General features: G+C 36.5%; 1 protein-coding gene across 5 annotated transcripts in view; it reads left to right on the top strand.

The window, feature by feature from the left end:
* Nucleotides 1–26,607, top strand: part of LOC150081971 (CCR4-NOT transcription complex subunit 7-like) — a 180,867-nt gene extending 154,260 nt beyond the window's left edge. For all 5 annotated transcript variants that reach the window (XM_090379867.1, XM_090379865.1, XM_090379870.1 and 2 more), the window contains 2 exons: nucleotides 13,476–13,553; nucleotides 26,399–26,607. In XM_090379867.1, coding sequence (XP_090235993.1) covers nucleotides 13,476–13,553; nucleotides 26,399–26,530 — 210 coding nt within the window. In that variant the 3' untranslated portion in view covers nucleotides 26,531–26,607. The remainder of the gene's footprint in view (nucleotides 1–13,475; nucleotides 13,554–26,398) is intronic.
* Nucleotides 26,608–26,974: the final 367 nt, after the last annotated feature.

The following is a 26,974-nucleotide window of genomic DNA, read 5'->3' as shown; positions in this document are numbered from 1 at the left end:
TCTTTCCTGAAAATTAGTCTACAGAAGTTCAAGTCCAATGTCAACAAATATCTTCTTTCATCTTCTCAACTTCCAACCCAAGCATGGTACTAAGTACTATGGGTTCTGATACCCCTCGTGTTTGGGGTTCACATAAAAAAAATAATAAATAAAAGTTGTATTTCACAAACAAGGAAACTATTGTCATACTGCCACATGAATGAACTCTTCAAGGTCACAAACAGATGCCTTCTATTTTAGAAGCAAAGTGGTGATGGGGTGATTAGGGTACTTTGGTTTTTATATTAATTTTAAACAAAAGTAATTACATCAATATAGGCGCCTCCATAGCCAGGTGGGCAGGAGCAGCAGTGCATAGCACACGCTTCTTGATTAGACCGGGGTTCGAACCCGTGACTACCAAATACAGAGGATGTGGAAAGGTCAGGGAATGACCACCACATATCCCTGGAGCAATATGGCCTTAGTTGCTAATGCTCTTAAAAACCAAATAACAACATCAATATAATGTAATGAAATAATGTAGAGAATTCATTCCGATTTCATTCCAATATTGGTCTATAATAGAAATATAATATCTACATTCATCCTCTTTTTCCCTAGTTCACTAATCCCTCCACTTAAGTAGACTATATATAGTGGTGATCTTGTCCGTTCTTGTGGAAGCAGGACTGTACGCATGTAATTCTTTAATGTAGTCCCGCATTACATTCAACACACTTCCTCCAGTGCTGCACTAATGCCTGGATTCCTCTAAAGAAGAGGTTTTGTGATTGGAATTCAAGCTGCTTGTACACTACCAGTTTTATCTCTTCAGCTGATAAGAAGTGATCTCTTAGTGCATCTTTTAGTTGTCATAAAAAAGGTAATAATCACATGGCACTAAGTCTAGTGAATATGAAGGAGGGGATAACACCTCAACTGCCATCTTCTGTGTTTGATTCTCTGTAGAATGAGTGATATGAGGCTGTGCATTATCATACTGCAGCATGCATCCAAGGACAACAGAACCATAGCTTTTCTCTCAGATTACTAGCTTTAATTATTTCAGAAGCACGTCACACAATTTTTTCACTCATAACTGTTTCTCTTCCCTCCAGAATACAGTAATACTTTTCCCTACTGATGTTTGGGTATGGACTTTCTTTAGCCTAGGTGAACATGTATGATGCACATTTGCTTTCTGGTATGTAATAGTTGCACCCAGGATTCATCTCCATTCAGTTTTTGTTGTTAAACACCAAGGAATCCATTGAGCACACATTTTTCAAAAGTGAAACTGCTCCCAAACAGCAGCATGCACTGGGCCATGGAAATTTTTTCATTGGTATCATGGTAGTTTTCTCATATGAGTTCTTTTGTCCCATCCTAAAACAAAACAAAAAAAAAAGGCATTAGAGAGAGAGAGAGAGAGAGAGAGAGAGAGAGAGAGAGAGAGAGAGAGAGAGAGAGAGAGAGAGTGTGTGTGTGTGTGTGTGTGTGTGTGTGTGTGTGTGTGTGTGTGTGTGTGTGTGTGTGTGTGTGTGTGTGTGTGTTTTTGCTATGTAATACAGTTATTGTGAACCTGTGTCTCATGTTGCCAAATTCAGCTGTATTGTAGTTTTAATTTACTGGTAAATGAAATACCATTTAACAATGTCAGTTTTTTAAAAAAAGCTTTAAATAATGTTACAAACAAACAAACAAACAAACATTGGTGGTAGAGTATGCAACAGATGATATGCAAAGGAAACTGCTGGCTTCACTACATAATAAATATATTAACCCACTTTAAAGATGTGGAATTTCAGTGCGACTCTCCTGTTTTGTTTTGTTTTGTTTTTTTAAGGAAAGCACACTTAAAAGGATTTATGGCCCATCAGGTCTCCAGATTTTTTCCTCCTCCTCATCCAGACTTCTGGGTATGGCTCATCCTTCTTATAACATGTGTTTCAACCATTACACTCATGAAAATTCAAAGTTATGTGCAAGTTAAGTTAAGAAAATCTTCATGCTGGCCATGTTATACTCTTTCTCACTAGCATCATTTCAGCTTATGGTTGTCCATGAATGCGTGTTGCATTTTTCACTTTGTTATATATTTTTTGTGTAAAAATTTATATACAGTTCCATATACATAATCTTACTAACTCTAAACGATAGATGCAAAATTAGAAGATAGTGCTACAAAAACAAAGAAATTATGAAATATTGAAATAAAAATGGAAGTTTTCAAGTTTGAACAGTCACTAAAAGTAATGCAGATTTCCTGCTCTTAATTTGTCAGAATTGACTGTGTACTTTAAAAGAGAATGAAAAAAATAATATAAAATAAAGGAATGTGCAAAATATTTATTTGTTCTATTACAGCTTTAAAAATTGTAAGACTCTTTTATTTTGTAATGCGTGATGTGGAGAAACATTTGTATGCATGGATATCTGACAAAAGGCAAAAGGGTACACAGTTCAGGACTGCTTTAATGCAGACTAAAGAACTAAAATTAAACCAAAATGGTTTGGGCACAGATTTTAACACTACTTGCAGATGGTTTCAAGAGTTCAGGTTTCAAGGAAATATTTAACCTAAGGATGGTGCATTTGCATGTTCAAGCTGCTAGTGCAGATGAGGAAGTGGAAAACTTTTGTGGTAGAATTTCGAAATATTTTTCTTAAAGGTGGCTATCCGAAGCAAGTCTTCAATTTTAATGAAACTGGATTGTTTTGAAAGAAAATGCCAGTGGTAATGCGAAATTAAAACCATTATTGCCTTACACTGCAAATAATTCAAGAATTTTAAAAACATGTTGCCATGAACACCTTGCTCGTAGTTTGCCGAAGCAATAAAAACACATAGATGATGAGAGATACCTTTGCACATTGGTTTAATGATTACTTTGTGCCATTTGTGGAAAATTATAACAAAAAAAACAATCTAGACAACAATTGCACAGTGCACCTGGACACATAAATCTGAACATATCACATTTATACATAAAAATAATTTTTTTGTCTCCTAATTCAGTGGTACTTTTACAATCTATGAACCAAGGCATCATAACAACATTTAAGGCTTATTATTTACAAAAAGTGGTAGTGCAACTTAGTAAATGCAATAGCTTAATTGATGTTAGAAACTAAAGAGATTGTATAGCTTGTCCAAAAAAAAAAAGCAGGATTTAATGAAATTACAACAGGCAACATTGATGAACTTTTGTCAAGCCATGGAAAAGAGTTAACAGCATGCTAAATCATTGTGCAATAGAAATGCAGGATGATTTGGCACCCAATGACAGATAATGAACAAACAGAAAATTGACGGGAAACAATTTATATAAGGGAATTGGCAGCATGCTTTAAAACAGCTGATTGTTTGGTAAAAATGGTTTCTGAAATTGATCCATGCATTGAAAGAAGCATGCACATTCAAAAGAAAATGGGATGATCGATGAACAATTACAGATATACAGTAAACCCCCGCTATTCGCGGTATCTGTATTTGCGGTTTCGCGTATTCAATATAAAATGAAACCTAAAAAAATGTGAATTTTAAAGCGCCGTGAATATTTTCCGCCATAAAAAGCATGGGCGTGACTAAAATTATCTTTCCCGTTCAAAACAGCGCTCAGTGGGTGGGGGGGGAGAGGGGTGACAAAATCGCGAGCGTGGATGTTTCTCGCTAATCCTTGTTCAGTATGTGTTATGCGTTTGTCATGGAAGGTTTCGTCGTTTGCTTTTAATTTATATGTTTATAAATTGAATAAATTTATCAATTTATAAATTGATATGCTTACAAAAGTGATAAATCTACCATTTTGCAGTGTAAAACAGACTTTTTCGAGTGTGTTAACGGAAGAAAGTGACTTTATTGTGGACAAGTTCTTTCTAACCCCTACAAAAATATGGCTACGAATAACAAGGGAAATGTGAAAAGATCAAAGAAGGTGATGACATTAGCGAATAAAATTGAGTTATTAGACAAAATTTCTAATGGTGAAAGTGTCTCCTCAGTGGCAAAACATTATAAAATCAATGAGTCAACGGTACGATCAATCAAAAAATTGGAAGAAAAAATCCGCCGTAGTGTCCGTGAAAACGCGCTAATTGCTTCAAAAATTTGCTCTGTAACTCGTGATGTTAAATTAGAAAAAATGGAAAAAGCTTTAAATCTGTGGATAGAAGACCAAACTCAAAATAAAATTCCGTTGAGTTCACTCATCATTCGCGAAAAGGCAAAACTCCTTTATCAACACTTTAGCGAAACTAGTGATAGCACTGGCGCGATGTTTTTTTTGCTAGCAAGCAAAGGTGCGGGTTTGAAAGATTTGTTTGAAATTTCTAATAAATATTACATTTAATATTAAATTGTTTCTTATTTTCATTTCGATGCCATATGCTTGCATTTCACTATGTACTGTGTATGTACATAGTCATATTATGAAGGTACATATAATACATACATAGACAAAATTTTAGACTAGTTTTTCTTATATATTTCATACTTTGGAACGGAACCCCTTTATTACTATGGGAGCCCTAACTCAGTATTCGCATTTTCGGTATTCGCGACATTTCTCAGGAACGTAACCCCCGCAAATAGCGGGGGTTTACTGTATTTTAAGAGGGGGGAGGAAAAGCAAGCTAGGCAACTGACCTTATATCATTCTTTAAATAACCCCAATACAAGAAAGCCTCCCCAACATCCTCCAGTTGAAAAATTAGACATCAAAAATGAAACAGTATGGTCATGTGTATGTTTAATTTTAATAAATTTTTATTTAATATGCTTTGATTTTTAATATTGTATATATCACTCCATACAAAACAATGCAGAAAGGGAAACTATAGAAAATTTTGGAATTGACGAAATAAATGAGAGGTGAAAGAAAGACTTGTGGAATTTGCAGAATCTCAATCAGTAATGAACACTTTTTTCAAGAAAATGGTGAACAGAAAGTGGACATGGAAGAGCCCAAATGGATTAACAACTAATGAAATAAACTTCTTACTCACTAACAGATGATATATTGTGAACGATGTTCACAATACCGTCTTAAACAAGGTAAATGTTGGAAGTGATTACAGAATGGTAAGATGCACACTTGATATAGATGTAAGAAAAGAAAGGGAAAAAACTGACTCGAATAACTTATTAAAAGGTTTTTGAGATAACAGAAGAGAAAATAAGAATCAGTATGTACTGGAACTTCGGAATAAGTTTGAGCTTCTGAAGACGTTTCAGGACCAAGATATCGACGAAGAATACTGCAACTTTCTGAAAGTGATAAAGCCCAAGAAACCTAGAGGTAAAAAGAAATCCAAAGACGAAAAATTAGTCAAACACTTGTCGTGATGAACCGAAAAAGACAAATGAAGAGCAAGATAAACTGATGAGGACAAAATTGAGTATACTGAGTTATGCAAAGCCATTAGAAAGAGACTCAGAGAGGACATAAGAAGATTTAACACAAGAAAAGTAGAACAAGCATTAAGGAAAACGAAGGACTTAAATCAGCAATCATGAGCAGTAATACAGAAAGACAAGTGATACTGAAAGTGAAGAATAGTGATGGTGTTACTTATAAATAGCAGAGAAGGCATAATTCAAATAGCAGAAGAACTGCTATAAAGAATTATATAAGGAGCGAAGAAATGATGCAAGCAGTGGGGAAGATGGATCACAATTTAGCAACACATGCAACATATCCGATATCCTTCCTGATGAGGTAGAACATGCATTAAAGAAAATCAAGAATCAGAAAGCTCCAGGTGAAGGTAAAGTTACTGTAGAGTTTTTAAAATTGGAAGGAAGAGACATGACACAAACTGGCAAGACCCTTCCCTTCACAAAATACGTTAGGGGAGGCGTGACACCTAAGGAGTGGAATACAGTAATCATAATTTTGTTGCATAAGAAAGGAGATAAATCAGAAATTGGAAATTATAGACCAATTAGCTTGTTGTCCCACATCTATAAGTTGTTCGCAAGAGTCATTACTAACAGATTAGAAAGAATACTTGATAAGAATCAACCGAAAGAGCAAGCTGGCAGGATTCTCAACTATGGATCACCTTCACGTAATATCGCAGCTAATGGAGAAAGCAAATGAATATAAAACTCCATACAGCATAAGGCAATGTTTCGGGCACTGGAAAGACAAGGCAAAGACCCCATACATTATGATTTTGAAGAAAATATATGAGAATGCCACCTCCTTTATTAGATTAGACAAAAACAGTAGCAAATTTAAAATTGAGAAAGGAGTTCGACAAGGAGACAATATCTCCGAAGTTGTTTACTGCTGCCCTTGAAGAAGCTTTCAAAAGATTGGACTGGTCGCAGAAAGGAGTCAATGTAAATGGAGAGTACCTAAACCATTTACGATTTGCAGATGACATTGTAATCATCAGCCATGATACCAAAGAATTAGAGGAAAATCTTTATCAGTTATGCATAATTAGTAAGGATTTCAGACTGAAGATGAATATGGCTAAAACAAAAGTAATGATGAACAAGTATGCCACAGAAAGAGATATAATCATTGAAGGAGCAGTAATTGAAAAGGTGGATTCATATATTTACCTTGGACAAGTCATTAGTTGTAATAATGATAAATGACTGGAAGTCAAGAGAAGAATAAATTTCGAATGGATAGCATTCAAGAAATATGGTCAAATACTGAGGAGCAATATCCCAATTTGTCTGAAATGTAAAATAATGAACCGATGTATACTCCCCACCATGATTTATGGAAGTGTAACCTGGGCACTCACCAAAAGAATGGAAGAGAAGCTGAAAACTACACAGCGAAGAATGGAATGAATTATATTAGGAATCAGACTGTTAGATAAGAAGAGAAACATATGGATTAGGCAGCAAATACAAATAAAGGACATTCTTATCAAACTAAAGAACTAAAATGGACTTGGGCAGGACACATAGCTCGAAGACATGATGACAGATGACTAAGAAAATAACAGAATGGTACCCAGCAGGAGCTAAAAGAAAACCTGGAAGATTACAAAGGAGATGGACAGATGAAATTCATGATTTGGTGGGTAGTAAATGGATGGCCATTGCACAAACCAGAAGGAACTGAAAAGTTGCTGGAGAGGCCGTCACCCTGCAGTGGATTGAAAATGGCTGATGATGACAACGATATATCATAGTGTAATATGTATTGATAAAAATAAATTTGAAAATGGGTAACAATTTACAGCTTTTGTGGAACATGTCCCTAAGAGCACATTTGTACTACATGCCATTTTTTTTTTTTTTTTTTTTTTTTTCAGAACATGTCTTGTGCATTATAGCAGAATGAGCAGTGAGGACAAATGGGCCTCTTGTACTGGGATCCGTGGTAAATGATGAAAGTGTTAGCCGGTAAAATAATTTAATTACAAATAGATACTGAATATCTTTGATTACAAATAGATACTGTAGCTTTCGAGACAAATCGTGCCTCTTTTTCAACAGAAAAATCGAAACTTAATTATTCTAACGGACACAGTTATGCATGCAGTGAGGCGTGCGAGGGCACAAGGTAGGTCATTCAATCATTAAACTGGTGTTCATTGTTGCTGCACCGACGTGCACAATTTTTCTCCAGTGCTTGTCTAGACATAAAACGGTTGTCTCTAAGATGGGGTGTAGTCTCATGCCTTTGCAGCGGTTCATGGCTCTCAAATTGCCCAATATATTGAGTGGCTCTAACCAGAGGCGGTGGCGAAAGTGTTGGGAGTGGTCAATTATTTCATAGTCCCGCTTGGGATTGAGGTCATAGTGGGGGGACTAGAAGTGTTCCACAATTGTGGACTGGTCGTTCTCAGTAAAGCAATCGCTCTGTCATGTTCTGCAAGGCGGTCTCGAAGTCTCTCCTATGTAGCAAGTGTCACAGTCTTTGCAGGCTATGCGGTATATTACACTGCTGCGTAAGAGAGGGGTGACAGGGGTCTTTACACTCGAAACTAGAGAACATAAGCTTCTAACAGGCAACTGCACACATTTTATGCGGTATTCTCTGAGGATTTTCGAGATCTGACCCGACATGCCTGGATAGTAGGGAATGTAGGCGGTAGGTATATTGGCCTGAGTTGGTGGTGGTCTCAGGTGGACTGTGAGCTCCTGTGCTTGCAATAAGCACTTGTCTAATACGTGTGTTGGGTAGCCACAATTGATTAAGTCTGTCCTCACTCTAGAAATCTCGTTGCGCCTAGCTCTCGTTGCGCAACGAGAGCTAGAATGCTGCATGAATAACTGTGTCCGTTAGAATAATTAAGTTTCAATTTTTCTGTTGAAAAAGAGGCACGATTTGTCTCGAAAGCTACAGTATCTATTTGTAATCAAAGATATTCAGTATCTATTTGTAGTTAAATTATTTTACTGGCTAACACTGGCTAAGAATATGCTGCAGTAAGCCTAACAGTATTTCTGCACTTGAATAAAGCATTCAGCATGAAGTGGCACTTTACGGCATCAGTCATAATGCTAACTTACATAGGCCTAGGTACATTATATGACCAGAAGTATTCAGACATGCACACACCTACAGTTCATGCTAGTTTCTAATTCAGAAACCTAAAACATGGTGAGGCCACCTTTGTCTGTATGATAAACTCATTCCCTCTTTAGTATACTTTCTTTCAATTTGCAGTAGATATTGGCTAGAATTCACCTCCATTCTTACTGAAAAGCTGCTGCAACAACAGCCAGCGTGGAAGAGGCTGTTTTGATTATTGCCTAATATGGCATTCCAAATTACCCTACATCCATTCAATGAGATTGTGGTCTGGGCTATCCCACTGAATGGTATTGAGCCAGCAAGTCCAACTTCTTGATGTCACTGCCCACAAACTAGTCCTGTACGACATAATGAAGCATTGGTACATTTATTAACAGGGCTCATTTCCACAGTACTGATATATTGTAGTAAGTACATAAATGTCAAACTAAATGTACATAAATGTTAAATTAAATCACTATTTCAAATGCTGTTTTGCATTGGTGATTGTAATATTTTTGACTTATGCACAGCTGCCCTATCAATGAAGCCATGACTGTTCAGTTCCCTGCAGATTGATGTAATGACAGATGTTCCCGTGGCACCTTGAACTTCTCCATCATGTTTTTCACAGGTGACATACATATGTACATTGAACATGCTTTGTGAGGCGGTTTTTTTTTTTTTTTTTTTTTTTCCATTGGTATATTTCCACCCATGATCTTCCATCTTTGAATAGCATCTGCCACAGTATATTGTGGGGGGGGGGGGTCAGAAGGGCCACAATTGTGTGTACGGAAAGGTTACTGGGGGTTCCAACCATCCTGTGTTGGAAAGTCTGAGAGTTCCAATTCATGATCCATACTAGCATATTCTGACATAATGGTGCTGCACTGGCAGATCCACATGATTTATATGTCTGAGCTGATATATATATATATATATATATATGTATAAATCTTCATTTGTTGTATTCTTTGTTACATCTTCATTTCTTGGAAATACACTTTTATGGGTTGTATAGTAAAGAAACATCATGTATTACTGACCAAGGGAAAAAATGTAATATTAAATATTCATAAATGCCCGTGCTTCTTCCTGCTTATTTTAGAGACCTATGAGATCCTTGTATAACTATCCTGATCCTGACTTCACATATAACAGTTATTGTTAAGTTTCCCATTCCCTTCAGATTCTTGGTTCTCACTAATTACCAGAATAAAATTCCCTTTATTAGTATGTGTGTAAAAATATTATCTTAGAACTATAAGCAAAAACATGAAAGAATATAATTTTTCAGTATTTTCTCTAAAATTTTTCAGTTATGCATTTCATCATAAAACCTCAAAGCCGAGTATATACATTGATTAACAATTAGAGCAGCCTCTTTTTCTTTCATATTCTGTGCTAAGAAAACAGAAGGAATCTATACCATAATTTCAATAAAACTTTCATCTGTGATGTTTTTCTCAAAGAAACTGTCTCTGATATATTCAGTAGACTTTAAATTTTCCTTTCTGCTACCATCCCACAGCAAATTACATATATAAACAGTTTACGTACGTTTTGTTTGCCCAAACTTAGAACTGAACATTTCACCTGTGTTCTATGTGTTTTGAAAGTGCAAGATTTTATTTCTTTAATTTGTAAGCAGCAGTGTAATTCTACCAGCTATAATGTAAACAATCATTTTGTAAGTAATTTAATTCATTAGCATTTACACACCAATCTTTCCATCATACCATATGTTAATCTTTTTTTTTTTTTTTTTTTTTTTCGGTTTGAACAAACCCTTAAAACACACGCTGCACTGTTAGATGATAAAATGCAACATTCATAACATGCGTTCAAACAAGTTATCCGTTCATTTTACTTTTGTTGTTGAAAACACTTGCTACTATTTGGATTGTGCTGCATAACAGTCACATATCATATAGCACGTTTTCAGGTGGTACTCAGCACAATTCTTGTCAGCCACTAATAGCTTAATGAGAACAGTATATAGAGCACTGCTCACTGCCTTAATGGATATACAGTGCAACATCAATATAATGCATCCCTTCATGCTGCAGTTTTGGATACATTTTGATATGATCATGTCCCCCAAAACAAATTATGAAAAAAAAATTGTGTTTGAAGAACTTGCAATTTCATATTGGAAATCTGTTCATTTTATTTTTGTCACTGAAAACACTTGCTACTATTTGGATTGTGCTGCATAACAGTCATGTATCATGTAGCTCACATGCAGTTGGTACTTAACACAATTCTTGTCAACCACTAATAACTTAGTGAGAACAGCATATAGAGCACTGCCTGCTGCCTCAATATAACACCTCTTCATACTACTGTTCGTGAGGTGCATTTCATTAGTTACAAAGTAAATTTTTGTAAACAAAAGTGCATGACATCCTTTCTTCGAGTATAAGTTACACTTAGGATAGCATAAACTGCTGAGGGCTAAACTAGACAAAAATATACATGAATTGACAAGTGATTTCTGGAGAAATCACATAACTTCACTTCAGTACTATATTAGGCCAGACAGTTTGGTTTTGATTTAGTTTTCTCCAAACCTGGTAAATTCTAGGGCATCAGAAATAAATACATGGCAAAATTAGAAAATCAGTAGGACTGGAGTATAATGGCCACCAAAAAAAAATATATATATATATCAAAAAAATATATATATATAGAATGGCAGAATAAGATGCAGTATATTTCACAAGTGTGGAATTCCAAATAATCTGTGGTTGGATGAAAGAGGAGGAAAAATTGCATTCGTTTGTAGACTATAGAAGATGAAATAGGCCTCCAAAAAAAAGAAAACTAGACTTTGTGAAAACAGTGATGTAGACCAATGCTTATACAAGTGGTTTCTACAGAAGCATAGTAAAGGAGTACCAATGAATGGGGTAATTGTAAAAGCACAGGCACTTTTCATAAGCTACTTGATGGAGATGATGACACATTTAAAGTTTCTGGAGGGTGACTTTGGAGATGGAAGGCTCGTCATGGGATATCTCAAGTTAGTCTTGTAGGCGAATCTGCATTTGATGACATTACGGCAGCAGAAGTGTTTGCTGAATTCCTGCTGAATTTACTGAATGTGATTCAAGATAGTCAATTCACAGATGAATAGTTGTACAACTGTGATGAAACAGCACTTTTCTGTAAACTTCTCCACAACGTCACTGGATATTAAAAACGTACCCAACAAAGCAGACATGAAAACTAACAAAGAGAGAGAATTACTGTGTTACTGTGTGCAAACAAAATTGGAAATCACAAGTTAGAGCCATTATGCATTAGCAAAAGTCAAAGTCCCCAGTGAGTTTGTACTATCATTGAGATGCCATTTGCTTTCCAAAAAACTTGAAGAAAAAGGCTCTCTTACCATTAGATCACTACTCAGCTCATCCTTCAGCTGGTGTCCTAAAATCGAAAGATGACAAGATCAAAGTCACATTCCTGTCAAGAAACACAACTGCATTAATTCAGCCGATAGATCGGGGCATTATTCAAGCCTTCAAAGCTTACAATCACAGCAAGCTACTTGCTGGTGTTGTGAACTAAGTAATTCAAGTTCTAGAATATCTGAAAATATTAACACTGAAAGATGTTGCATACAATATTGGACTAGAGAGTGGGAGAAAGCAAGCTCAGCAGCAATGTAAAACTGCTGGAAAAAATGTATTGGGAAAAGAGGAGATCACTAACCATAAACTCCTCAGCCCAGCTTAATTTTGCTGTCTTTCCCATGTGGTCCAGTCTCAACAACAATAATAAAAAATGCTCTTTGATGTCCGTTGGTTACTGTTTCTTATATTCTGTCTATCTTGTGAACTTCTCTGACCATTTGGTCGACCCGGAGTATAAACAGAAAATTTATTTATTTAATTATATATTTTGGGGTGTACATGAGCTAATAATGACAAAATTTCCTGTAATTTGGCAGTACTTGTGATTACCTAGCTGAGATTCTGTTGCATTTAATTACATTGTTTTTAAATTAGATGCATGTAAGCAGATTTCCACAAACACACTTATACAGACAAAAATACAATATGTATATGAGTGGCAAGCCCTGGTACTGTTCAAATAATAATATGAATGTTTTTTGAGAATGTACAACATGCTATAACTATTCTTAATCATAATTTGATTAAAAATTTTTACTCTTTGCTTCTGTTGAGGCCCATATAAGGATATTTTGTTATAAACAGCCACTTTGCTAGAAACATCCATTTGGATCTACTAAAGTAATATAGTTGTCATTATCTGATACAGGTAAATGAAATTTTGAATCAGAAAGGTTTTCACAAGATGTTGATACAATATATAAATAATCTTCCTCTTTTAAAAAAAATTAAAAACTGCTGCCTGCTGTTGATAAATAGCAAGCAGCAGTTTTTAACATAAACAGTGATTTAGATTTTCAGATTGTTTTTATGAAGTATCAATAGCTGGCACTATAATAGGTATGCCAACAGGTAGGAAAACAAATCTCATAATCAGCAATACTGAATCTTGGCTTCTGTGACATCAGACTAAGAGTGGAATTTTATGATATTATAGTAGTTATGTCATTCAACTGCAAAGGGTTGGGGTGAATGGAGTTCTATAGACCGGTGCCAGAACTAATGCTTGCTCTGAGTGTCTCTGACCATAATAAATACATACATAATGGGCAGTAAATTAAATAAAAATGAATGCATAGGAAACTGTAATTCATTCTGATGATTAAAACTATTATTTTTCCACCTTAAGCTTGTGTAGCTGTGAGATTATGATTGCCTCGACAAAAATGTTCTACTAAATGTTCAAAATTTCAGAAATGTAAAAGTATGTTTCAGGATAATAGACAGTCTTGAATAATCCTATAGATTAAGATAAAGTGTAGTGATGTTTGCAGTATAAGTGATAAATGCTGATAGTTATTCTACAGTGTTACACAAAATTTTGTTATTACTTTGGTTTTGAATTGTAATATTTCAGCTAGAGAGGATTGGACCTCAGCATCAGGCTGGTAGTGATAGTTTACTTACTGGGGCAGCATTTTTCAAAATGAGAGAGGTAAGAGTATTCTGTTTCTTTTTGTTGTATCAAAAACAATTATCTGGCTTATTTTAGTGCTTAACCATTGCTGTTTTTATGGAGGTTGATTTCCCTTGACATTAATGAAGTGAATTTTATATTTAGAGCAGTAAAGCATAAAATAAAAATACCTCCCCTCCCAGTTATATAAGGTTATTGAAACACTCATGATATGCTACTATAGTGTACATTAACAAGTGTGAAGTTGTTCCAGAGAACAGAGTATAGGCAATAGCTGAAGAAGAAAAATAATTTGTTTGGCATTGGCCTGGTGAATATGTAAACCAGTCAGAAAGAAAGGTGAAATTGTAGAGATAACAGCAAAAACTTAATGTGTATATATATATATATATGATTGGGATATATATATATGATTGGGAGAGGAGTGTGTACAGTGTTGATTGTCAAGTGGCACCAAGGGTCCCTCCAACTCCGCATTTATATACTCAAAGTGGCCTGACACAAACAAAACAGCACACATTAATATTTACACACATACACTTACACTTTTTCAGGCCCATTATGCAGAGTTTCTGCACTATAACAGAGTACAAAGGTGGAGATGGGCTAACACCTAGGAGCTACCCCAATACAAGAACACACATAGTACCTTGATTACTATTATATAGAATGGATATATATGATAATGTGTATAAAACGTATATAACCTTGTATATAAATTGTATATATGGGGTTGTTAAAATTAAAGTATCCCTATGTAAGAGGTCTCTGGAGCGAGTTCTAAGGCTCGTACTGAAGAGCAATTTGGACAACGGGTACAATAAAGAATGTGCTCTCCATTTATTGGGAAAAAAAATTTGTTACAAAATTTGTCACTATATAGCACTGTGGCAATACAAATCACTTGAACAGTGCTATAATTGTTCAATGTATCCTCCAGTTTGGTCAACAACAGTTTCCATTTGAAGAACAGCATTTTCTACAGCAGAACATAACGTGTGAACTGGAATAGCTAGCACATGATGTCTAATGCTGTTCTTCAGATCTGCCAGAGTTTGACATCCTTCCTGATACACCTGGTTCTTCAAAAACCCACAACCAGAAGTCGCACGGGGTGAGGTCCAGTGATCGGGGTGGCCAAGATGTCTGGAAACAACGGCTGATGACCCATTCATCTGTAAAGTGTTGCCTTAGCAATCTTTGGACAATGGTGGATGTGAGGTGGCGCACCATCTTGCATGAATATGGTATCCTGAAGGTACCCACGTTGTTGCAGCTCTGGTATTGTGAAATTTGCCAATGTTTCATAATATCGCTGTCCAGTGACGGAACAGGTGCGGGGTTCAGTAGGTGTTACCTGTTCAAAAAAATATGACCCAATCATGAATGTAGCCGTAAATCCACACCACACTGTCACTTTTGGGGAATGCAACGGGACCTCTTGGATAACTCGAGGGTTTTCTGTTGTCCAAATGTGACAGTTGTGCATATTCACTTGTCCATTTAAGCAGAAGTGGACTTCATCACTTCAAAGGATGTTCCATGGCCAAATGATATCTACTGTCATTCACTCAAGAAACTGAAGTGCGTATGTGAAATGAATATCTGCATCACCATGCTTTAGCTGCTGTAACATGTGCATCTTATAAGGATATTACTGCAACACCATCTTGTAAGGATAGTACCGCAGCACCTGATGCATTACTAGCCTTACAGTGGAATACGGCATGTCCACTTCATGAGAAACAGCTGGCACACTTGCGCTACCACATGGAGATTGACTTGATAAATCCATTACAGCTATAGCCTTGCCGACCGGGCTAGCTGGATGGGTAAAGTGCCCACCTGGCAACCCAAAGGTTGCGGATTCGAATCCCGCCTAGGGCTTGGATCAGAGTACTGCAAAAACCTTTGGAGGTGCATTATGGCCACAGAAGCCGATGTGCCAACAACTAGGGGCTCACATCTGGTGAGTATGGGCTTGGCCAACCCAGGGTCCTGAGCTGGATATCATCATTCTTCTCTTTCTTGGTGATTTCTCTCTCTCTCTCTCTCAGGGTAACTCAGGAATTTTTTTTTTTTTTTTTGGCTGGTGCAGAATAAGCCTCAGGCTTCCTTGCACCATATAGCTAATAATAATAAAAAATAATAATAACTAACAAAGGGGGGGGGGAACCAGCTATAGCCACATCTTCAACACGAGAGGAGTCCACTCATTTTCGACCTCTAACTGGTTGAACACCAAGATGTCCTTTCTCTTCAGATTGTGCAATCGTTTTACAGACAGCACAAACAGCCATAGGTCCACGTGGGCCTTATGCGCTACTGATGCTGGAATTCTCTGATAACCGCAGCTGCATTGTTGCTGTTCTGATAGTACAGCTTCACTAATAGCGCCTTTTCCTGCAATGTTGTTGGCATTGCTGCTGTAGTGCAGGCAAACATCTACTGTATGATTTTGAAGAGACTGCTTTGCTTTTATACAGTACAGTAGAGCTGAGTAGTGGCACTGTGGCAATATCTTATGATTATGCAAATAACTTACGTTATTTGCATAATCGTAACTAAGATAGTTATGCGCCATTAAGTGACAGAATTTTGTAACTATTTTTTTTTTTTTTTTCCAATAAATGGGGGGTGCATTCTTTATTGTACCTGTTGTCCAAATTTCTTTTCAGTACTAGCCTTAGAACTCGCTCCAGAGCCCTCTATATAAAGATACTTTAATTTTAACAACCCTGTATATCATGAGAATGTACATAAAATTGTGTGTGTAAATAAATGGAAAAATATGGAAATGGTCAAGCTCCTTGGTTTATTTTGAATTTAGATAATGATTTTGAAAGTTAATACTTAGTGTCTGTATATTTTACTGTTCATAACTTTCCGCCATTGTTATGTGATATAGAATAGCCTAACGTATATCCCAAACTTGATAGCGTACGGTTTAACGTAAAACTAGATAGCTAAATACGTAGCACTGTATTAGAAATCTGTTAGCTTAGTACAATATTAACAATTAATCAGTAAAATTTAGTAATCTTATTAAATTTCATTGTTAATTAAATTGTACTTAAATGGAATCATCACCCAGACTAGAGCAGCAAAGAAATGTGCACTGATTAGAGGGAGTGCTATGGCTCGAGGGAGAACTGAAGGGGGTGATTCGCCAACACATCACAGTCTAAAAAAATGTGTGAAATGTGAAATGTTTGTGGACCTTTCTAGAACAGGACATGATCTAGCCAAGGAGGATGTCTTTGTGTGTGCTAGGTGCACAGACTGTGTGAAGAGCTTAGGCGCCAACTCAGCATTCTGATGAGCATCTATGAGAGTTTGGGGTGTAGGGTAGATGCTCTCAAAGCAGTTAATATGAGGGCCCATCAAGCTCTCAGCTGCCCAACTCAATGCCAGAGCTCACCCCTGTGCATCAGGCAACACAGCAGCAAAGATGGTATTAACGAAAAGCCCCCATCAGGCTTTAGGACATCATCTCCCTTTATACTTATAATTACTCCCCATGCAAGGGTTTAGGACAAAAGCTTGCTTTTTCCTTCATCCCCCTACTAGATATATCCTATTTCAATACCTTTCGAATTACATCTCACTTGGATGCGGCCGTTCCTGAAGGAAGCCCCAGGTAAGAAAATTCTTCTGCCTTAAAATATAATATTTTCAAAATTTAATATTCCAAAAATAGCCTATACTAAAATCCACAAAGTTTATTTTGAATCCGTAATGAGAACGCAGATTCACTACAAGGAAAAATCACAATAAATTAGCAGCATTTGTCCGCCTTTATGAAAATTAGCGGGTCTCAGCTACTCAAGTAGTCTGTCCAACTGCTTCTATTGTAGTGAATAGCAGCCTAGAGAGCAAGTTGCTGGAGATTTCAAGAGCTGCTGGGAGTCATCATGGAACAAATAAATACATGGGCTGTGTTATGGTAACAAAGAGTAAGAACAGCTGCATGTATACTTACATGTACACCGATGCTAGAAGTATAGTAAATAAATTTGATGAATTTGAAGTGTTGATCAAGACATCAAAGGCAGATATTGTTGGGATATCAGAGACATGGTGTCACACAGATATAAGCAGTGCAGAATTGGAATGTGGGGAGTACAATGTGTATAGAAAGGATAGACAGGACAGGAAGGGAGGAGGGGTTATGCTGTTAGTTAAAAAAGCACATAAAATCTAAGGAAGTGCATCCAATTGATGTTGGTGGACAATGCAATGTTGAGGCAGTTTGGTGTGACAAACACTGGGAAAATGAAAGTAGGAGTATGTTATAAGCCTAATGACTGAGGAGTACAACGAACAATTGTTCAGAGAAATAGAGTGAGCCAGTAAATCAGAATGGAAAGCTAAAATTAAGAAAAGTTAAGACTGGAACTCTTGGGTTTGTCACTCGCACATGCTAGCAAGACTTTTGTGAATTTATTGGAGGATTGTTTCATACAGCAATCTGTTCAAGGGGCAACCAGAGAGAGTAATACTCTTGACCTGATTATCAGCAGTGATTATTCAAGCATTAAGAATTTGCAGATAAAGGAACCACTAGGTGAAAATGATCACAGTGTACTGATATGGGATTTACTTAAAGATATAACTACCTACAGGGTGTCAGAAATTTTTTAAGTCTAATGCAGTGGGACCAACTGATGATGTTACCAACAGCAAATTCTAAATGGGAAACCTTCAAGGAATTAATCTTTGACGCTACTAGGGTTTTAATACCAACTAAGAAATACTGTTCAAGATATATAATGTAATTAAATGGATGTCACATGAACTCTGAGCAAAGAAGAAAAATGTGTGGGTTGTATATAAATTATAAGGTGACACAGAAGCTATGGCAGATATAAACTAGTCTGATCAAGTCATAAAGGAGGTTAGGCAAGTGAAGGCTGATTATGAGAAATCCTTGGCAAAGGATGCAGAGAAAAACAACAGACAGACTTCTTTACTTATGCAAACTCTAGAAGGAAGGGGCTGAATCAGATTGGTCCACTTGATGTTGATGGTCCGTCTGTTGATGATCCTGCTCAGATAGCTGACAAACTGAATGAGTATGTTGTGTCTACATTCACACATTAGGAATTTTGTAAGGAAAGGGAGGACAGAAGTTTACTAAACTCATACAGGTAGATAAATGATTTTGTAATAATGGAGCTCAAAGTGGAGGAGAAATTGTTGAAGTTAAACATAAAAAAGGCTCCTGGGGCAGTTGGAATCTATCCAGTTATATTTGAAGGAGGCAGCGAGGGAAGGAAGGAAGCAAACCCTTAGCAATAATTATGACAGCACTCTTAGATTCAGGGGAGTTTCAAATGGTTTGGAGATATGCAAATGTATCCCCAGTTCACAAAAGCGGTACAAAGGGTGACACAAATAATTATAAACCTGTTAGTTTAACTTCTGTTATGTGGAAAATAATGGAATCATTGGTTAAAGAAGTGATGCAGGATCACACAGACAAGACTGCAGTAATAATAGTAGTAGTAATAGACGCATATGATGCAAGAAAGCAAACGTATGAGCTTATGCAGCATCAGCAAAAAAAAAAAAAAAAAAAAAAAATTCACACAACCATTCCCTCTAAAAGTTTGTCCAGTTCCTCCTTGAATTTATTTATCTATCAACTTCCACAACAACAGATGGACGTGTGTTCAAGAAATCAACTATCCGCTGGCTAAAGGCAAATTTCCTCACATCTGTTCTACAACTGTCTTTCATCAGTTCGAATTTATGTCCCCTCAGGTTCATAATCTGAGCAGGCGGAAGAATCCCATCAGAATTCAGCATGCTCAGCCCATTCAAGGCCTTATACACCTCAATCAGATCACCTAGCAGGCAGGCCTAGTCTCCAGCTGCTGCAATTTGCAGAACTTAAGCCTTTATTTGTAAGAGGACCCCTTCGTTCCCCTCACCAATCTTGTTGCCCTTCTCTGTACACGCTCAAGAAACTCTACTTCCTTCCTAAAATGAGGCCTCCAGACCTGTATGCAGTACTCAAGGCATGGCCTGGCCATTGCCTTATGCAAAGGGATAATCACCTCCTTTTCCCTGCTAGCAAAATTCCAGTATATCATTGACAATACTCCATGACTTGCTCTGGCAGTCTGTCTGCATTGCTCAGAAAACTTCATATTTCACTGCGAAATCACTCCCAGGTCTTTTTCATTTTCTACCACCCTAAGTGCAGTACCACACATTTGGTGATTTGGTGCATTCCTCTGGGGTTACTTCTACCCATATGCAGCACTTTGCATTTGTCAATGTTAAACTTCAGTTGCCACTTCTCAGCCCATCTGCCCAAATTTTCTAGATTCTGTTGCAGTAGCACACTGCCATTAACAACCCTGCCAACCTTTGTATCATCTGCAAACTTTGACACTAGGCCTGATATACCTTCATCAATATCATTGATAAATATACAAAACAACAGTGGGCCCAACATCCAACCCTGTGGGCCTTCACTAATAACATTACTACACAAAGAGCATTGTCCATTGATTACCACTCTGTCTTCTGCCTCTCAACCACGCTTTTATCCATTGTAGCAACGTACCCTTAATAGCATACTGCTCCAATTTGTACAGTAATCTTCCATGCACAACAGTGCCAAAAAAGCTTACCTGAAATCCAAGTATATGATATCAAAATTATTTTTTGCATCTAGTTCCTTTGTAGTATCCAATCAAATTTGTCAGACAAGACTTTCCCTTAGCAAACTCATGCTGTGTCTGAATTATTGCTGCAGTCTTGTCCAGATGACCCTGCAGTGCATCTTTAACCCGTGACTCCATTATTTTACCCAGAACAGAAGTAAAACTAACTGGTCTGTAATTACTCATGTCATCCTTAGATCTCCCTCTGTGAATTGGGGATATGCAGCATTGCTTGTATCCATGTTCTGTACATTTATATGCTGTAATGATTAAAACAGCCACAATATAGATTTTCATATACACAATGCAGATGCATATAATCTGATATCTATTAATAAGGAAAAATTATTCGAAGATTAAAAATTAATTAAACATTGTGCACTCAAAATTATGTAAATACAGTATGGTACAGTGTGAGAGAACTCGTGTAGAATTTAAAAATTACACAAATAAGCATTAGCATTATTAGAGGCATATGCTGCAAGAAAGCAAGCTTATGCAGCATCAGCCAAAAAAAAAAAAAAAAAAACTTCCACTTCACCCCTCTGTTAGTTCGAAATACCTGTCCAGCTGATCTTTTAATTTATTAAGGCTATCAACTTCCACAACAAGGGATGGAAGTCTGTTCCACCAACCACTACCTGCTGGCTAAACGCAAATTTCCGCACATCTATCCTACATCTGTCTTTCCTCAATATGAATTTATGCCCTCTCAGGTGATTATTCTGAGCAAGAGGAAGAATCCCATCAGCATTGAGCATGCTCAAACCATTCAAGGCTTTATACACCTCTATCAGATCACCTTGCCAGTGCCTAGTCTCCAGACACTGTAATTTGCAAAACTTAAGCCTTTCTTCCTAAGAGCAACCCTTTGTTCCATTCACTAATCTTGTTGCCCTTCTCTGTGCTCGTTCCAGCAGCTCTGCATCCTTCTTCAAATGAGGCCTCCAGACCTGTATACAGTACTCAAGGTGTGGCCTGACCATTGCCTTATACAAGGGAATAATCACCTTCTTATCCCTGCTAGAAAAATTCCTGTATATCATTGATAAGACACCGTGAGCTACTCTTGCAGCCCGTCTGCACTGCTCAGAGAACTTCATATCTGCCTGCACAATTACCCCCAGGTCCTTTTCATTCTCTACCACTGTCAGTGTAGTACCACAGGGTTGATACGTTGCTCTGGGGTTGCTGTTTCCCATATGTAGTACTTTACATTTGTCAATGTTAAACTTCATTTGCCACCTCTCAGCCCATCTGCTCAACCTTTCCTGAATCAGGTTACAATGTGTAAGAATACTGTTGACCAGATGGTATAATGGTACTGAAATACTTATGACCATGAATAAAGTAAAATCAGAACAAGTGGAAAATTTAAATCTCGCTGCCGGAGATCCTGCACCATGCCTGAGATGGAAATCCTTTAGCATTTAGTGAAATCAGAAAGCTCTTCTTTTGAGGGAAATAATTCTTGTACTAACTCCAGAAAAGTATTAATAATGGATTTTATAAGCAGTAGTTTTCTTCCATTTTGTAAACTGTTTGGTGTGAATCAGACTCCAGTCACCCTAGTCATCAAGAATAGGTAAATATTAGGGAATTAAAAATAAAAAAATTAAATGAATGAGGGATGCAATAAAGGAAAAAAATTCTTCACGTTAGTGTGCTAAAGTAATAGTTCAGACACAGCATGGGTTTGTTAAGGGGAAGTCTTGTCTGACCAGTTTGATTGGATGCTACAATGTGGTCACAAAGGAATGGATGCAAAAAATAATTTTGATATCATATACTTGGATTTCAGAAAAGCTTTTGATATTGTTGCATGTGGAAGACTGTTGTACAAATTGGAGAGGTATGGCATTAAGGTTAAGTTGCTGCAATTAATAAAGGGATGGTTTAGTAGGAGACTGTAGAGAGAGGAAATAAATGGATACTGCTCTACGTGGACTAATGTTATTAGTGGAGTCCCCTATGGTTCGGTGTTGGGCCCATTGTTGTTTTGTATATTTATCAGTGATATCAATGAAGGTATATCAGGCTTAATGTCTAAGTTTGCAGTTGATACAAAGGTTTACAGGGTTGTTAATGACAGTAAAGACAGTATGCTACTGCAACAGGATCTAGAAATGTTAGGCAGATGGGCTGAGAAGTGGCAACTGAAGTTTAACATTGACGAATGCAAAGTACTGCATGTGGGTAGCAGTAAACCAAGATAAATGTACCAACTGTGTGGTAATACACTCAGGAAGATGGAGAATGAAGACCTGGGGGTAATTGTGCAGTCAGATATGAAGTTTTCTGAACAGTGCAGACGGGCTGCCAGAGCAGGTCATGGAGTTTTGTCAATGATATATAGGAATTTTGCTAGTAGAGACAAGGAGGTGATTATTCCTTTGTATAAGGCAATGGCTCCACAACTTGAGTACTGCATGCAGGTCTGGAGGCTTCATTTTAGGAAGAATGTAGAGTTGCTAGAAAGAGTACAGAGAAGGGCAACAAGATTGGTGAGAGGAACAAAGGAGTGCTCTTACCAAGAGTTCTGCAAGTTGCAGCATCTGCAACTTGCAGAACTTAAGTCTCCTAGTCTCCTGCTGCAAGTTGCAGCAGGAGACTAGGCACCTGCGAGGTGATCTGATTAAGATGGTATAAGGCTTTGAATGGTTTGAACAGGCTGAATGCTGATGGGATACTTCCGCTTGCTGAGATTAAGAACCTGAGGGGGCATAGATTCAAATTGAGGAAAGACAGTTGTAGAATAGATGTGCGGAAGTTTGCCTTTAGGCAGCGGTATTTGATTTCTGGAACATACTTCCATCTGTTGTTGTGGAAATTGATAACTTAAATAAATTTAAGGCTGAACTAGACAAACATTTAGAGTGACCCAATAGGTGAATTAGGAAGGGGTTTTTTTTTGTTTTTTTTTTTTTGCTGATGCCCTATAAGCTTGCTTTCTTGCATCATGTGCCTCAGCTAATGCTGGTGCTAACATCCTTTTTTTTTTTTCTTTTTTTTCTTTTTTTTTTTTTTTTTTTTTTTAACTGCATTCCTGTGGAGTTCTAATGTAGTGAGGGACTAGGACAAGTTATGTTTTAAGATTATTGCAAAAAATGCATATTAACATTCTTTTCTTTGACACAAGAAAGAATTATTTTGAAAAGTGATTTCTTAATTTTTGAATAGTTATCACACTAAGAGTATTATATGAGGATAAAGAATGCCTTTGTATAATATAGCATTTTTAGTGCTGTCAGAGACATAAATATTCCGTACCATTGACTGAAGAACATTCCGAGATCCTCAGCAGTGGTGAGAAACTTCATGGTCTTGATCATACATGAAGCATTGAGAGTTTACTGCAGCTGCAAAAAACTACAGCAATACTGCCACTCAAATTAATTTTTATTTAAAAAATAATTTAACAAAATTATAATTTCAATAAAATGTTTTGCCATTATTCTTACACCAGACCAGTGCTGGTGTAGTTTAGCTTATATAATGTGCATTTGAACTGTTTTGCAAGACTAATTTCAAGAAAATCTATCTTAAGTGCCTGGTATGGCGAGGCAATTACCTGCTGTTGCAGTTAAGCATGTTTTCTTCCATATTTGCCTACACCTCCACGCTAGCTTTTCCCAATTCTGCCATTTTATTTAATTGTTGCCCAACTGTTGATTAATATATGCCAACAATTTTTATATTTGTTGTTCCACATTCTGTCATTCTTAATTTTAGTAAACTTCCCCATCTCCACTACTTTAGGAGCCAAATCATCAACAGCATCAGAATTACAGAATTGCTTTGGAAACATCATCTTCTTAGGTTGCTCAGAACACAGTTCCTTTCTCTGATGATACAATTCACCTTAGTCAGTACTTGTATGTAGAGAATTAAGTTGTGGATTATGAATTAAGTTTGAACTACTTAGAATTTTTCTCGGGGCTTAAGGCAAATTTTACATAGTTAACAGAAATGGTTGCTATTATTTTGTCCATTAGTGATATATGCCAGTGGTTTAGTCTGTGCTAGTAACTACATTTAAGAGTAGGAAAGATTTCTGTCTTGTGAAACTGATTTCATATGAAATTTAGAAAACCTGAGTTTTGAAATTTAGTTTTGGATTTCAAATATTTCTGCACAGAACTAATCAGTTAAATATGTCTATCAAAGGGAGAGGCAGGTAAAATACCATGGATACAATTTTTTTTAAAAAATAAGTAATAGCTTTGTTTAAATAATTGGAGGGAAATATTGCTTAACCAAATGGAACACTATTTGGAAGAACCTTGAATTTTGAGGGAAACTCCAAAGAAACATTATCTGAAATGTTAAATCTGCTCATGAAAAAAACTAATATTTTTATTGGTTTAGAAAAAATATAAATTGGATTTTATTACATCTTCCTCTCACACGTTTTTTAATATTGTACTACAGGCAACCCCCATATAACACAGTATTTATACAACACGGTTTCTCTCTAACACAATTGATAAATTGTGGCAATCCTCACACAACACTGTTTTGCTCTAACACTGTTAGAGAATTTTGGCAAACCTTGCATAATGGTATTTTTGAGCTTTTGTGCGGGGAAATCTCTGCTATTATTGTATGTTGGAATTAATTTTTCAACATTTCCACTCTTTTTGAATCCCCTCTGTTGACTCGCTAGTCAAAAAAAAAAAGAGAGAAAAATCCCTGTATTTTATTTTGATGGGAAATCCCCATGTTATGTTCTGTGCTATTGAACTTGTGGAAAAATCTAGATTTCAAGTTTTATTACTATTGGATAGCACACCAGACCATCCAAAAGATTTAAGTCATCCAAATGTTGAAGTTATGTTCCTACTGCCACAGTTCTTTCATTCTGCCATTAGATCAAGGCATTATATCTACCTTTATAACTCATTCCATCAGAAAAAATCATTACAATGGATTTTGGAGAAAATTGATTCTGAATCTGTTGAAGTAATGGAGGCGTGGAAACATTTCTCAATTGTGGACTGTATCAGAATCATAGCTTTATCGCTCAAAGAAGTAAAACCATCAACGTTAATTGCGCGTGGAAAAAATCTATGGCCAGAGTTGGTTCATTCAAGAAATATGGTCAAACAGGCAGAAAACGGAATCGGTGCAATAATAGAACTTGCTACGTCGGTGGGAGGGGAAGGTTTTGATGATATGACTACTGAAGCCCTTGTGGGTAGCACAATTGATAGAATCGCCCTCCTCCCCACTCACACCGCGTGGAAAGGACCTGAGTTCAAATCCCATCGATGACAGGGAAATTTTTATGGGTTTTTTTTCACAACATAGCTGAGTTAGTTGTGCTCAGGCGAGGGTACCATGTTTTTTTTCTCCTGGAAACTCAGGTTTTTCATACATCAAAACAGAAAATTGACCAGAGGACACATGCAATTTATAGACAAAATATACACAGAGCAATATGGCCTTAGTTGCCGATGCTCCTAAAAAATTTTAAAAAGATATAATTACTGAAGATGTTCAAGAACTACTGTTAGAAAAAGAGGCTTGCGAAACGGATTTGGTGAAAATGGCATTGGAGGTAAAACCAAACCAAATCAATTCAGAGGATGATAGCACAGATGAAAATTCTAAACTTCCAAATTTTACACTAAAAATCATATGGAAAGGCATAACGTTAGCCGAGCAATTAGAATCTTATTTTTTGAATGCAGATTCTTGAATGAAAGGAGCCCAAAGTTCAAAAGGGAGCCTCAAAAATGCTTAGTTCCATACAATGAAATTCACAAAGATTTATCAGGCAAAAGCAAACAAAACCAGATTATTGATTTTTTTAAAGAGAGCAGAAGATACACGAAATCTAGAATGGTGTATTTTTGTTAGTTTTGTTAATATTTTATTAATGAAATAGTTTGTTAGCTTTTGGAACATAAACCCCCCTCTTTGTACTTTTTCTTAGTCCTGTGTTAAACGGGACTAAGAAAAAGTACCTATAAAATGTCACACAACACAACATTTTATAGGAACCTAACTACCGTGTTATACGAGGGTTACCTGTATTTGTATTGGCTTTTTGTTGAGTGTGGGATTGAAAAGGGCACTTTTTTTTTTAAGTTAGTAGCACAAGCTTACAAAATAAACAGCTGCCAAGTTTTTTTTTTTCCATATTCATTAACATTTGACAAATCAGTTTACTAATCTTTACAGATGTTCTTTGAAGACAACATTGATGATGATAAGTACTGTGGCCATTTGTATGGTTTAGGAAATTCCTACGTTGGTAATGGTAATTTTCAAGAAGATGCCCTTCCTTCAGGAACTTCACTGCCTGCTTCTTGACATTAAGTAGCTTGAAGAATGGATTTTTCTTTTTGGCCCTTGTATTTCAGAGAAGCAGCAAAAGAAATCCATCAATTTAAGAGACTTATTAATATTCTCTTTTTCTAGAAGTTGCTAATAGAAAGAGTTAGATGTGATTAAATTACTTTTTTTAAAAGTAAAATTGATGGAAATAAAATATCCTAAAGCAACATTAAACTGCTTTTTATGAATATATATAATTTTAATCTTCAAAATATATATTCTCACAGCTGATTAAAAGGAATTGAAATTAGTCTTTTAAGATGACTATTGAGAAGAATATTGTCTATTTGTAAATATGTCTGTTGGAGTATTTACATTGCTGTGTCAGTTCTGTCAAATGATGAACATTTTCAGAATTAATGAGACGTGGAAATACCTAGTCCAGTTTTAAGTTAAGTTTATCCTGATTGTGAATATCTT

This window comes from Mastigoproctus giganteus, chromosome 8 (assembly GCF_048544385.1).
Source record: "Mastigoproctus giganteus isolate SK-2022 chromosome 8, ASM4854438v1, whole genome shotgun sequence".
Classification (NCBI taxonomy): Eukaryota; Metazoa; Arthropoda; class Arachnida; order Uropygi; family Thelyphonidae; genus Mastigoproctus; species Mastigoproctus giganteus.
This window is presented reverse-complemented; position numbering and strand designations above follow the sequence as displayed.